Source organism: Berghia stephanieae, chromosome 4, assembly GCF_034508935.2.
Source record: "Berghia stephanieae isolate SIO BIC M18660-M18661 chromosome 4, UCSD_Bste_1.3, whole genome shotgun sequence".
Classification (NCBI taxonomy): domain Eukaryota; kingdom Metazoa; phylum Mollusca; class Gastropoda; order Nudibranchia; family Aeolidiidae; genus Berghia; species Berghia stephanieae.
In genome coordinates this window covers 73,363,816-73,378,357 of record NC_088363.1, presented here as the reverse complement: position 1 = coordinate 73,378,357, position 14,542 = coordinate 73,363,816, and the positions used below count along the sequence as shown (strand labels likewise).

General features: G+C 34.9%; 1 protein-coding gene across 1 annotated transcript; it reads right to left on the bottom strand.

The window, feature by feature from the left end:
• Positions 1–2,272: 2,272 nt before the first annotated feature.
• LOC144971201 (zinc finger matrin-type protein 2-like) lies at positions 2,273–13,247 on the bottom strand. Its single transcript, XM_078911700.1, has 6 exons — positions 13,176–13,247; positions 11,792–11,944; positions 6,944–7,014; positions 4,005–4,078; positions 3,460–3,605; positions 2,273–2,434 (listed from the first exon to the last, which is right to left on the bottom strand). The coding sequence occupies exons 1-6, from the start codon at positions 13,191–13,193 to the stop codon at positions 2,294–2,296; spliced, it is 603 nt and encodes a 200-aa protein (XP_078767826.1). The 5' UTR covers positions 13,194–13,247; the 3' UTR covers positions 2,273–2,293.
• Between the last annotated feature and the right edge of the window lie 1,295 nt (positions 13,248–14,542).

Here is a 14,542-nt window from a genome sequence, read left to right as displayed (position 1 = left end):
TGGTACAACTGCATCAACATCGGCATTCGTCTGCAGTCACTGCTTTTTTTCTCTATGCTTGAACTCGATATTCGTCTGGTTCTTGATGATCATGGTCAAGCTGTTATGGGGAATCCTGAGGCCCTTCTGTAGGCGAGGCAAGACAAAAAGTGAGATTAGGTAGGACTGTGGGTTGCACATGTGTCACTCAAAGTATTATATAGTAGTCAGCGTTTTTTTCTTCAAAAGTTGAAGAAGTAGGAGTGGACATTGTGATTTGTTTTCATATTCATGTATATGATCAGCAAATATAAATGACGCATGTCCTTTTTACTAGTTGAATGACCAGCTTGTGCAATGAGAAGTGCCAGTTAGGCTAATGATATGATATGATAAACGTCCAGATTTATGTAGGCTTTTACATCCTTTTATTTTTCGTATTTAATTCATGTCTCTTAAAACTGGGTATGCCACATAGTGGAAGGAGGTGTCTGAATTAAACTCTACAACAGTATTTTTCTGTTTCACAATGAGCGTCGAGACGGCACTTGAATGCCTACAATGAAGGGGCTCTACAACTTGCAGGCAAGCGGTTCCATTTGTCGACTACCCGAACTGAGAAGAAGTTCTGCCTAAGGTTTAGAGAACACCTTTCCTTTGAGAGTTTGAATCTATGTCCTCTGGTGGTGCTGGTGGAATCAAGATTGAGAAGGCTCATGTTTACAGATTATAGATTACGCATGTTTTTGAACACTTCGATAAGGTCTCCTCTCTCTCTCTCCTATACAGAAAGACTGAAAAAGATACGAATACCGAGCATGCAGTATAATACTGCATGCTCGATATTCATATCTTTTTCAGTCTTTCTGTGTATTCTAGATCTTTGAATCCAGGAATAACCCTAGTTGCGCGTCTTAGAACACTTTATATGAGGTCTTTGTCTTCCTGCAGTCGTGGTGCCCATGCTACATTGCCAAATTCCAAGTGGGGACGTACAAGTGCAGTGAACAATTGTCTCATGTTATCTTTATCAAGGTAACCTATGGAACATGTCTCCGTCAACATCTCTGGGTGGGGAAATGCCAGTATTTTTAACATAAAGAAAATTGATCGGATATTAATGAAGCCAGGAGTTACACTCACCGAATTTCAAATGTGGAAAAACTGTTCAAGAGATTTAGTCTTAGTAAACTGGAGAAAGTTATGAAGGATGGCGATCACCCCTTTCACAAATAAATTAAGTTCTCCAAAGACATCAGGTCACCTTAATTCATTTTTACCACATAGTCTTCAAATTTTTAATGTGCACCTGTGATTTAAATTAAATACTATTTATTTTTTAAATATACACACACAAGCTCGGACTAGAGGCCTATAAATTTATAAAATTAATATATAAAGTGTTGCTAATAATTCTTAATTCTTTATTTATACATTTTTATGCATTTACATATAAATTCAAACTGGGGGTCATGGGGACAACATATTTCACTTTGTAAAATTTATATATATATATATATATATATATATATATATATATATATATATATATATATATATATATATATATATATATATAAATAAAGCCATACATTCTTAACTTTATTTTTATACATTTTTAGACATGCCACGTCTGTAAACTAATTGCCATTATTATTATTAGTATTATTATTATTAGAATTTTTATTAATATTATTATTATATTATATCAAGTACCTACAAAATTTAATTGGTCATGAAGCAAACATTCTCATTGGATCAAAAATGGTGCATAGTCAGTAATCAACTAACATGCACAGAGTGTGTCGGACAGAGCCATTTCTATTTTGCTACCGACACGCACACATTATTCCAACTGGTTATTGTCCTCCCTGTACTTTCTTTGTTTCAGTTTGAAAAAATAATGCAAAATAAATATTTTTCTTCGAAAGGTGATTGACTGCTCTCAACGGAAGTTTTCTTTCCTCACAACTGTGATTGTTTAAATTTTTCTTTTTCCTCCTTCACCACCTCCTCCTCCTCTTCTGTATTATAAGTAAGTGACATGATTTGTTGATTAGTCAATTGACATGTCATATCTGTTTTGTGTTTATTAATTAATCCATATTTTTGTCCTGTTGGTCTATTTTCGGGTGTTCAAAAAGTTCTGACAATTTGTTTTCACCAACCAGTTACAGGCCTGATTTACGTTGATGAATGATTTCATGATGTGTGGATTTTAAGAGGACTGCTGCATGCCCTTGTGATTTTAGTTTAGCAACTTTTATACATAATGAAATAGCCAAACAAACAGTTGAAGCATTTATTTACATATTTATTTCTTTGAACTACCAAACCCAGAAAACCCCATAAGAGCTGACATATCAGGATCTGCATCTTCATCAAAAGTTGAGGTGTCTGCCTTGCGTTTGCGATCTTTCCTTTTTTCCTTTTTGTATGCTTTTTGCTTTTCTTCCTGAAAATGGAAGAAATAGAAACAATTAAAGAAAAATAAATTAGAAGCTGGAAAATTTCACATTCATAGTCATTAAGAGAAAAAAAAAGGTATGTCTGTGAGTACATATGGCAACAAATATAAAGTATCCACTTTATTCATCTACAAAGGCGGTTTTTTTTCATAATCCTAGGTTTCTCTTGGTCTGAGTTTCTTCATGTCAGTCTTGTCGATTCTGGTTCCAAGCTTTTCTCTTCTCCATTTAAAAATTTTTCAGCCTTGCATTCAATCTCCATTAATTTTCCATTCATTTAACTGCAGTTCTTTTAAATTATTTCTGAACGCTCTTCATTAGCAATTCAAAGATCTCCTCTGTTAAAAAACTAAAGTCACATTAACTGTATTTTTTTCTAATTCTTATTTTGATTGCACATACCTCTAAAACTTTTAAGTCCTAACTTAATCAAAAGCACAATTCCTTTCCTTCATCCCATAATACTCCCAGTCTGTCAACATTAACTAAGACAAGTTTATGGCTTTCAGTACAATTATTCCAATTCATGACTTTTATTTTGTTTCAAAGGTGAGTGACTAAGTGTCACATTCCTCCCATCTGTCACTGTCAGTCAGTGGATCAAGCCCCAATTTCGTTAAAGATAAAAACAATACCAAAAAAAAATAAAATCATTTTATGTAGGTACATAGCAATCCAGATAGAACAAACTTAGATAGACAAAACAGTTATAACGCCTTGATTTTTTTCTCCTTTTTTTTTTTGGTGGGGGGGGGGGGGGGGGGGGGAGGGTGGAATTCATGAAGTAACATTAACATCCCTGATTATAAATTATATTACTTTCACTTGTACTCTGTATTGTTCGAGCTATGGCATGCATCCATATTGCACTGTATTCAAATAACGTTTCCAAAATTTTATCACAACTTTCAAGGAAGATAGTTCTACTATTTTTGAGAACATCATTTTGCAACAAAAAGAGTTTATTCTTTAATAAAATCTTTTCTGGAATTAAGATTTTTTTTAAATTAACCTCTTCTTGAAGTTCCTTCACACGTTCTTCAAAATCATATTCTTTCTTCTTATCCTCTTTCTTTTTCTTGTTCATCTCAAATCTGGCTTTTACTTGGTCTAATGATGATCGTTCAATTTTCATAGACATTCCAAGATTTCTTTGATCTGCAAAGGACAAAAGGAAATGTTTGTTTTAGTTTTGTTCCCTTTCAAATATTGCTCAAAAGGACAATGAAATGTCAAAGACTTGAACCTAGATCCTCTTAATATATCTCGATCTCAATTAACAATAATTGTTTTCACAGTATAGGTATAATATCATGAATCAGGAATTTGATTCCCTGAGTGATCCACCACCTCAAAGTGATATTACCCAAGAGTAAATAGATGCTGAAAATGAATACACAAGACGAAAATATGAAACTAGGATTTAATTAATTCATCTGATTTATTCAAGTAAATCATAATAAAAACACACAAAAATGATGAAGATGATAATAATAGTAATGATCAGGATAACAATATACAAATCCTAAACAACAATTTTGTACAATAAAAACTCACGTTTTTTGCCATTGATGTGGTCAAGGAAGTTAATGGAGTCTTTGACAACACAATCGCACACATTACAATAGTAACTGGAATAAAAAAGTTTGGTTTTTCTTAATATTTGAAACAGTAAATAAAAAAAACGACACACACAAAAGCCAAAACATTAACTGTTTCTATACAATGCATCTATTGTTTGTTTGAATTTAAGGGCTCTGCGGCACTTGCACATTTAGGTCCAGTATCAGTAAGAAGAAAATAAAGCACACCAGAAATGGTAAGGCAACGGGGAAATGGTTTGAATAGGGAACAAATGTAGATTCCAAGAACATACCATCAATATACTTAGTTTGAGATCACCTAAAAGTCTCATCCAAATATCAGCACAGGTCCCACTGAGCGAAAAACACTCAAATGTTTACAATATTTACAACATATGTTTAAAACAAAAAATAAAAATATCATTACATAACAAAGAGATGATTTTCTAGGAAAAGAAATATCATCTCCCAAACTCTCAGCCAAAGATTCTGGCAAAGGCCAGGCCAAGACAAAGAGCAACTCAGAAAACAAATATATGGGGGGATAGAAGACATAGCAAGTGACCTCCCACCCATCATGGAGGGTACGATGCATGACAAATAGCATTGACTTAAAACATTTTCAGCACCTCACATCTTTTATTCAGTCCATGATCCTACTAAATTAAATGCCCTTTCTAATAAACAGAAGGCAGGAGCAAGATCTTGTTTCTCGATTCGGACCATCTGTGTGGAACACCTGACCCTATAACTTTTAGTTGTGTAAATCTAAATGATTTATCATTTCTAACATTAAAAAAAATAAAAACTGGAGCTTTTATGAAGTGTAATATCCGCTAAATGTCAAAATGTTTACAAGGGGTCCCAAGCCAAGAGCAGTACTCAACACGTAGGATGAGATTTTACACTTGTAAGTAGATAATACAGTAAAATTACTTTAAACCGAAAGAAGCTAAACCGAAAAATACCTTAAACCGCAAAGAATTTAATAAATTGTACTAGTTTCTTCATTATCTTTGTACTAATTCTTACGATGAACCAAAATACTTCTAAGCAGGACTTTCTTTAAACCGAAACAACTTGAGAGCACCTTCCCTTTTTCTCTCTCTATTTTTCTTCAAAAATTTGGGAAGGAGGCCACACGTAATAATGCCCGGCGATATTAAACAAAGAGCCTAAGTATAAGATGAGGGTGATGGGTGGGGTGGGGGGTAGGCAAACACTTCAATCACTGCACTTGGGCTTGGCCAACACCCATAGCAATCTAGAGATAGCATTGCCAACACCACAATCGCACAGATTGGAAAAGGAAGACAGCGGGTGACTGGCAGGCAAAAAATGAGGAAAGAGGGGGAGTTGGGGTGTAGTATCACGCAAGCGAGATGTTCTCAGTCATGTGTTGATGCTTTGGAACTGACTGGATTTTCAACACGACAATAAGGAGGGGGGTGGTAGATAACTTACCATTGACATGCCATTTCATTCCCACTTTGTTTAAATGTGTGTGTGAGGGGGGGGGGGGGGGGGTTCTATGTAATTAGGCCTTTGAACCTAATGGCTTTTCAACAAAAGAGAGATGTGTAGTAGACAGCTTAGCATTGACACGCCTTTTCATTTCCATTTCACTTCACCTCTGAGTAGCTGCGCAACATTCTTTATCAATTATCGTACAAGAACTTTCGATCTTATTTTAGCTTTGTATTTTACTAAAAGATGTCTAAAAGTAAAAGAAAGCACTGTCCTTACACGTTGGAGTTTAAAATCAAAATACTATGTGAAGTCGATGAAAAAAAAGTTGATCAAGACAGAGATATGTAAAATACACGGCATCCTGAACTCAACTCTTTCAACAATTTTGAATTGAAAACGAAAACCCCCAAAAATATTTTTAGAACACAAAAAAAAAAAAAAAGATTTAATGGTTACAAAGACAGCATTTATTCAACAACTCCATTTAACGGGAAACCCATGATACGATTAAATGAGCAAATTCCTTAAATAGTTACAACCCTTGAAAAACATTGCTAAACGGGAACTTGCTTTAAACCAAAATGTCTTTAAACCGAAATGGTTTAGAAGGTCCCCAACATTTCGGTTTAAAGTAATTCTACTGTACATTTTCTTGAAGAGAGACAATGCAGTTACTGGATTCATTTTATACCTGAATAAAGTGAGAGACTGTGAGAAAGAGTGAGTAAAGTTTAGTCCTTGGAAAAGGCTCTTTGGACCACACTAAACCAAAAATTATATATTCAATTATATTGATTGCAAAAAAAAAAAAAAAATACTGCCCTTCTGCACAGCAATTTGATGCCCATAAAGGGACATATATAATCATTCATTCAAACATCTGAGATCAACATAGAAAAGTCATGTTGTCCAAGTGAGTAAACTGTGGGTTTATAATTTTGCCCAAGAAAAAAAATAAAGTGCTTGAAGAGGGGGGTCCAACCTGGGTCCTAAAGGTTACAGTAACCATTCAACCACCTCACCCTTTACTTCCAACTCAAAACAACAGTTTTACAACACTTGAGATTTTTTCCATTTGGATTTATGTCTTAAACAAAATAATTATTTACATCCCAATCTAATGGAGAAATGAGTGTAAATTGCTTTATCCAAGAACATAGAACAGAGTCAGAATAAATAATATATGCATACATAATCACTAGCAACATTGCAGTTTGCGCACTCGCTTTCAAATCGAAAGGATGGAAATAGATTCCAAACCATCTGAGCTGCATCATTAGACAGATAAAACAAACGAACCAAATAGTCAGTCACCCAACCAAAATGCATCCTTGACACAGGACAATGCTCTGATAACAGATCATTCTCCAAAGCCGGCTCTGACATATGACTTGGATATGAGAAGAAAAAAAATTAGCATAATTTTGATCTTAACAGCCTCACCCTCCTTGTTGAGATGCTGGAGTTGTTTTTGTAATAACTTGTGATTTACCAAGCTTGGAGTCAAGGTCAACCTGCAACAGAGTTTGCAAAATTTCTGCAATAAATATCTGATACTCATTCAATTTCAAGGATGCAAATATACCTTAACAAGCAACAGCAATATATAGTGAAATCCACTTTAATACCCACCTCACTTAGCACCAGCATGATGATGGGCAGAATTTATCAAATTATAAATAAATCTTTGATTATATCGCCAAGTTTTTGAAAGTTTTCAATGTGTAGTAATAATAAGTAACGGAAACTATTTTTAAATAATCTAAACCTTGAATTTAAAGAAAATTTTTCATAAAGACAAACTTTTAATTGTCAGTACTTAAAAAGGGTGTATTAAATGTAAATAAATAAATAAGTGCACAAATTTATGCATAATGTGCTACAGAATGCTTCATTTATTCCCCCACTTGCAACAAGGAACCAAATTTCAATTTGATATTAACTGTCCTTTTTTGTACCATCATTCTCCTTACTCTCTCACTGTACAAGGACAAGTACTCATTCAAACCCGAGTCAAGTGGGGAAATGTGGTTTAAAGTGTCTCGCCTTAGTTTTGCAATTATTGTTACCCAGTTAGCCAATGAACATGCTCAACATTGCTTGACTATGTCATAAGACACCATACGGTTCAGTCCCTGTAACTATAAACACAATAACTGTTACAACATAATGGGTCTTGTGAGGTTAAAGACAAAATTAGTATGACACATTCATCCTCTTTATATTTTCATTGGAATAATGAACACTGCTTCATTTTTAAAATTTTAGCACAGCATTAATGAATGTAAGCAGTTTTTGTAATTTTAAAAATATACTGTTCCAATCCTCATTTTCAATTATAATAAAGAAATCTAGAACATGAGAATTGCGACAGGAAAGTTGTTATGAAACACAGCACACAGACACAATTCTATTTTGACAAGTTATGGAAAATGATTTTAAATACTTTTGATAAATCCATTTTAACCCCCCCCCCCCCCCCCCCCCCCCCCCCCATTTTTAAAAAATGTTTCTTTTTCCTATTTCAATGTGTTTTTCTGTGTTCAAAACCTATTGGCCTCCCTGATCTCTTGGATCAACCATTATGATGTTAGCTGTGTTTCTTGTTAAACAATACAACATAGCATTATTTTTTCACTTTTTGATGGTGAAAAAACAGAAAGTATGTAAACTAAAATATATTATATCTGTAACTATCAGAGATATCACATTTTTCAAGTTTTTTGAGGACAGCAATTGCATCATCTCAATAGAAATCTGAGAGTGATAAATTTTAAAGAGCAGGGACTGGGAAACTAAATTAAAAAATCATAGGTTCAGAATTAGTTTTTGAACAATGACTAATAATTACTTGTAAAACACAGAGAAGTATGACATGCATGAAGTAAGCACAGTGGTCTTCGATCCTAAGCAAGGTCCTCAGAAATCAAGCAGAGTGTGTTTATAGCTGGATTGTGCTTTTACTTATATGCAGATTCGTCTTTTCTTTTGAAGTCTTTGTTAAATGCTCACATCACGATAAAAATAACTTTTTTCCTCTGAGTTTCCATATATATATACATATATACATAATAGCATGCACTGGTTTGCAGGTTTGAAACTGCCATTGGACCATGAAAGAGTAATTTTAACTTCTATTTCTTTTTTTAAATTTAATTTTTAGGGTAAACAAACTCTTTCTTTTCTGCCACAGTATGCAACAGGATTATGCCTTAGGTGTGGAACGAGAGATAAAGAAGCTTGAGATTGTTGCTTGTTTGACTTTTGATTGGATGTGCCTGTTTAAGTCATCTTCTATTTCTGTGATCTAGTTCTGACTCTGTTGAAGATAAAGTCTGATGGTTGGGTTGTTTATTTTAGAGTGCATATATGTAGCATAATATAAACTTGTCAACAGATGCATGAGTGAAATCAAGAAAATCACAGACAAACAGCAGAGGTGCCAACTTTGTCTTCATACCTCATATCGTAAGGACATTTAACACTTGTGTAAACAAACTGTTGTCATCAAAATGACTGATCAATGATTAATTATGACTATGTTGTGACAGTCTGAGCTTTCCTTTCCCTTAACGGCTTTCAGCCAGTGACATGTCATCGCACATCCCTCACTCCATCTCCCCCCTCCCATCCTCAAGTAGTGTTTCAATAAGCTGCTGAGCCTGCGTATTATTATTATTATCACATTTTATGTTCGTCGTGCACTGTTCATTTCATCACAAAGGTGTCAATTGTTTTGTGAAAGGGAAACATATACACTCGAGCATGTAAATCTCAAACTCGATACAAATTCCCGTTTTAATCCCTTTATTAGCAATACGAAAATCTTGAACACTTTTTGAGGCCAACACAGAAATCTCGACCAAAAACTGGACATTCCTTTGCACGCCCGTTGAAATATTTTTTCTCGTGAATTGTTTGTGTTGAAGGGAAAGGAGAGATGCCATCACTCTCCCCTTAGTGCTAAGAGTCAGTTAATACGTTACGCATGTGTGTGTGTGAGCGCGCATGTTTGATGAAATGAGAGGGAATAACGAAGCATGTTTGACCAGGGTCTTATGCACACCACCCATCACTCCATCAACTTTTTGTATTAGACGACGTTACCTCGCACTCTATTTTGTCTTGTGTACCAAAGCAAACTGACCAGTACCGTTGAGACGGTAGACTAGCAAGGAAGTGATTGCCTTAGGTGGTAACTCACTCACTCAATCCTCTCTGGGCCAGCTGGTACTTGAAGCGATGCCAGGGATCTCCACCAGGTCCTGTCAACAGCTAAATTGCAGACCTGCCAACCTTCCCAGAATGAAAAGTGTATTCTATAACCCTAAAAAGTGTATTTTGTCCGCACATGTGGGAAAAAAAGTGCGCACTATACAAAAATTTATATAAAAGCTAACACCAAACCCAAATCAAAATACTCTCTGATCTTCATCATTCAAGCAATCTCTAGTGATTACGAATTATCGATTTATCGAGAAACTAAAACGTAATGACTATTATAAGGCTCAGAAATTGCAATATTAAAGGAAATTGCTTTCGAAACACTCAAAGAAATTACCAAAAGACCCCAAACATGTTGGTAGTATTGATGCTAGTGTCAGTGGAAGAAGTGGTGGTTGTTGTAGCGATGGTGCTCTAGTACTGGTGGTGATGATGATGACGCTGTGGTGGCGGTGGTGGTAGAAGTGGGGATACCATGATGGTGATGGTAAGAGATACTGATGTACCAAATAAAGTTGTGATGGAGATATCTACTAGCCCAGTTCATCAGTTATGAGTAAGTTTTAAGATAAAATATCTGGGAGAGTGGTCTTCAATTCAATAGATGACATTTGCAACAGTATAGCAAGATATTTTCCATATATGTTATCCAATGCTCTCTCTCTCTCTCTCTCTCTCTCTCTCTCTCTCTCTCTCTTTCTCTCTCTCTCGCCCTCTCTCTCTCTCTCTCTCTCTCTCTCTCTCTCTCTCTCTCTCCTCTCTCTCTCTCTCTCTCTCTCTCTCTCTCTCTTCTCTCTCTCTCCCTCTCTCTCTCTCTCTCTCTCTCTCCTCTCCTCTCTCTCTCTCTCTCTCTCTCTCTCTCTCTCTCTCTCTCTTTATTTCTATTTCTTTTTTTTTGAGCATTTGAGCATTCACTACTACTACTACTACTACTACTACTACTACTACTACTACTACTACTACTACTACTACCACTACTACTACTATTAGTACTATCACTACTATTAGTACTATTACTTGGTCAAATGATGGGAAATTCGCAAGTATGTAATATGCAAAGACAAGTTAAATACTTTTAAAATGGTTCTAGAGAATTCATTTTAAACCAAATACTGTTCCTAAAGCTGCCCACTTTGTAATTCAAGACTAGTACAAAATAATTAAGAAAAAAAAGATATCATTTTTTTAAATTTTATAAATTAAAATTTTAGTTATTATAAAGGGAGATAATCCATTTATGTTTAAGCTTATTAGCAATACAGTTTTTAGTTGAAGGCTTCATAGTCAAAGATGTTAGTTCAATTAAATTTTCATTTCGAATTTTCTATTTAATAAGTGGCAAAAACTTAAATGTGATCTGAGACTATTTAAAGTATAGAATAAGCTTAATATGGATAAATCTATGCAAATCCTAAAAAATGTATGAGAAAAATATAGGTGAAAACCGGCATCATATAACCAACTGAAATGATAACTATAGTACTAAATGTGATGCATCATTCATTCAGAAACATGGTCAACTGTTGGTGTACGACATGTGTGTATATCAATGCATCAAATGTATCATCAACATCATTCACATCACATACTTTTAAAAAAATCGTACTTAATCCTTTGGAATCGTATCCGCGTATTTGGGTCCAAAAATCGTACTAAAATACACGAAATCGTACTGGTTGGCAGGTCTGAAATTGAATTGACCGAGTTCACAATAAGGGGAGTAATCATTATAATGTGACTTTTATCAAGACCACCCACATTTACCTCCCTCATATCATTTGGAAAATACTCAACATAGAAAGCTCGAAAACATGGGCCTGGTCCTGACTTGGTTCGAGATTTCCGTGCTCGAGATGATGAAATAGTTAGGTGTGAATCATACGTCACTTGTAGATCATTTTGGTGGTTTCTATTAACCCTGTTTGAGCGTGCTTATAAGCAGAGCCCTTTTCTGTGAGCGTGCTTATAAAGGGGTAAAATTAAATAGTGAAAATTATGTTTGGCACCTGAGTAAGCTCATAGCCAGAGTGCTTATAAACGGAGACCACTGTATGAATAAAAATTAACCTTGTAATCACGAGGCTTGAGAAGCTCACGCTTAACAGGAATTTTAACATCATCATCACTATCGCTGCTGTCTTGCAATTCTTTAAGCCTCTCCTGTGCTAATCTTTCATACTCGTCTCTGTCCCACTTTCGTCTCCCATCTGATGCTGTACTCTGAAAAAAAAAATAAATCAAGATTAAAGATTTTTTTTTAAAACTCACACAAAGTATGAAAACCTAATTCAATTTTAAAAGGAATTAAATGTTTTGCTCTATTCTGAAAAAAAAAAAAATGCATTTCAATAGTTGCTCTCTGATACTCCTCTCCTTCTCCTCCAATTTTATCTTCTCTTCCCACAGTTCGCCTCTTCTTCTAAAAATTTTTTTTCCTTTTCGACTTAAGACCTTTTTCTGAGGTCTTCTGTAACTGTAACCTCCTCTTGCTAAGGGAAACAACCCTAATATTCCTTTAACTAACCCTAAGAAAAAATAAAACCTAGTACTAGTACCTTTAACTAGCCCTAATGGGAAAAACAATCACCTTAGGACATTTACTAAGACCTATAACTAACCCTAAAAGGAAAAAAAATCCTCCCACCTCGAGCTAACACTACTTTTAAAAAATTTTTAAACTAGATAGTACTACTTTGCACTACCTTTCAATACTTCAACAACAAAATGGCGGTGATGAACCAAAACAATGGTAATGTTAGGAAATTTTAAACTTTCACAAATCTATCCTGGTCTGTTTTTGGAGATTTTAAAATGCTAGATACTAGATATATATTTACAAATTGAATAGATAAACGCCTGGCAAAAGATTCACAGTGAAAATACTACCAATAATGTTATTAATTAGAGACAATTCTAAGCCATCATTATATAATAATTGGAGGGAATTGCTGAGACGTATATCTGTAAAAGTTACACAGGCAGTGACAACCGTCGTATTGGTTAGTGTTTGTTATTGTTAGATTGTTAGCAGCTGATTCTGTTAGTTTAGCAAATCGACATCGTCCAACTCCAACTTCAAGTAATGTCATTTGGAATTCAGTTAGATCAATGTAGTGAAGTCTCATGGTGTATTACAAATGAAGTTGTTTTTTTTTTTGAGTGACAATATTGTTTTATGCCGGTATGTTATAAATCCCCAGAACATCATATGTGGTACCCTTTCCTGGGGTGTACGAGAACGAGTGGCTTGATTTGATTGAATCAGTATCAGCAGACAACCTACGACGGCGATGGTGTACAAATACAACACTACAACAGGTTGAAAAGCACGGAGCTATTTTATATTGAGAGATTGATCCCTAAAGGATGTTTGAAAAATACTATTGGGCACTGATAATATAAATAAACCCTTCAATGGAGAAAAAAAATTCCTTGAGTACTTTGTTGTTACCTCATAGACCCCAGACATTTTGACGTTTGAAGCGACTTTTGTTTTGGCTGAGAAATCTTCTTTGATGGAGAGTAAAAGAACATACTATTCTCAAGAAGTGTATAAAGAGTCATTCACAAGGGTATATATCACATATGTGTAGCTGGTCCTCTGGGTTTAAGTGTCTGATGTCAGTAAAATTGGTTAGATTGCCTAGTTTTAATAAATATCATTAAACGTTTGGAGAAAAACGGCCTAAGTCTCAGATAGATATAATATGACATGAATGCTTACAGCTTCGACAACAAGGGGTCACCCAGCGAGATACCAAAAGCCCTGGTCAAGATTGCAATTCTGAAAAAAAAAAAAAATGCATTTCAATAGTTACTCTCTGATTCTCCTCTCCTTCTCCAATTTTATCTTCTCTTCCCACAGTTCGCCTCTTCTTCTAAAAGATTTTTTTTTCTTTTTGACTTAAGACCTTTTTGGGAGGTCTTCTGTAACCTCCTCTTGCTAAGGGAAACAACCATAGTATTCCTTTAACTAACCCTAAGAAAAAAATAAAACCTAGTACATACTAGAACCTTTAACTATCCCTGATATGAAAAACAATAGTCATTTCCCTATCGTGGTGGAACAACCTACAAGAGAATGTTGATAATGCCACCAATTAATAACATTTCAGATACTGAAAAAATATATTTAAAAATTTGCATTCATCTATTTTAAAAAGAAAATTCTTCATTTAAAACAATAAGTGCGTTATACGCGATATGCAGATTTCGGGAAGAGGTTTAAAATATCTATTGTGATATTTATTTTCATTTTCCCCCTCTTCCTCCTTCCTCTTTTCTTCCTCTTTCTTCTTCGTCTCCTCTTCATCATTCTCTTTCTCTTCACCTTCCTCCTCCTGAAGTACTTTTCGTGTCTTTTTTTCCCCCCAGACTCCATAAGATTGAGAACGCAATGTTTGTATTTTAGTCCTCTGGTTTTAAAGAAATTGATGGCATCTTATTTTCTTAACCAGTAATAAGAGTAGTATGTCTTGTCAATGAAGACCGTCACCCTCTTTATTTCACCATTCATAAAGTTTGAATAAGAGCCTACTTATGCAGTCCAGTAGTAAGGCACTCAGTTTGTAACACGTAGTTCAACCGTTTGATCCCCACTGTGGGTGGAGCAAAGTTGAGTCCCCGAAAAAAAGTTATTTAATCAAATTTTTCTCACTATGGTCTGGTAAAAGAGTACCTAGTCCGTAACAGGCTTGTACGGAAGCCTAATAGCTCAACTGCCAATTTTTAAAAATAAGACGGAATCTGTCAAAGATGAAAGACTCCCAACCGACGTGCCCTTATTTGCACTGATAACCTAATCCCTTATGGGCTCAT

Excerpts from the sequence above, each read along its gene's own strand:
- LOC144971201 (XM_078911700.1), bottom strand. Across the intron at positions 3,606-4,004 it reads CCACATCAATGGCAAAAAAC|ATCAAAGAAATCTTGGAATG; the intron begins GTGAGTTTTTAT and ends TGTCCTTTGCAG. Across the intron at positions 2,435-3,459 it reads TGAAGGAACTTCAAGAAGAG|GAAGAAAAGCAAAAAGCATA; the intron begins GTTAATTTAAAA and ends TTCCATTTTCAG.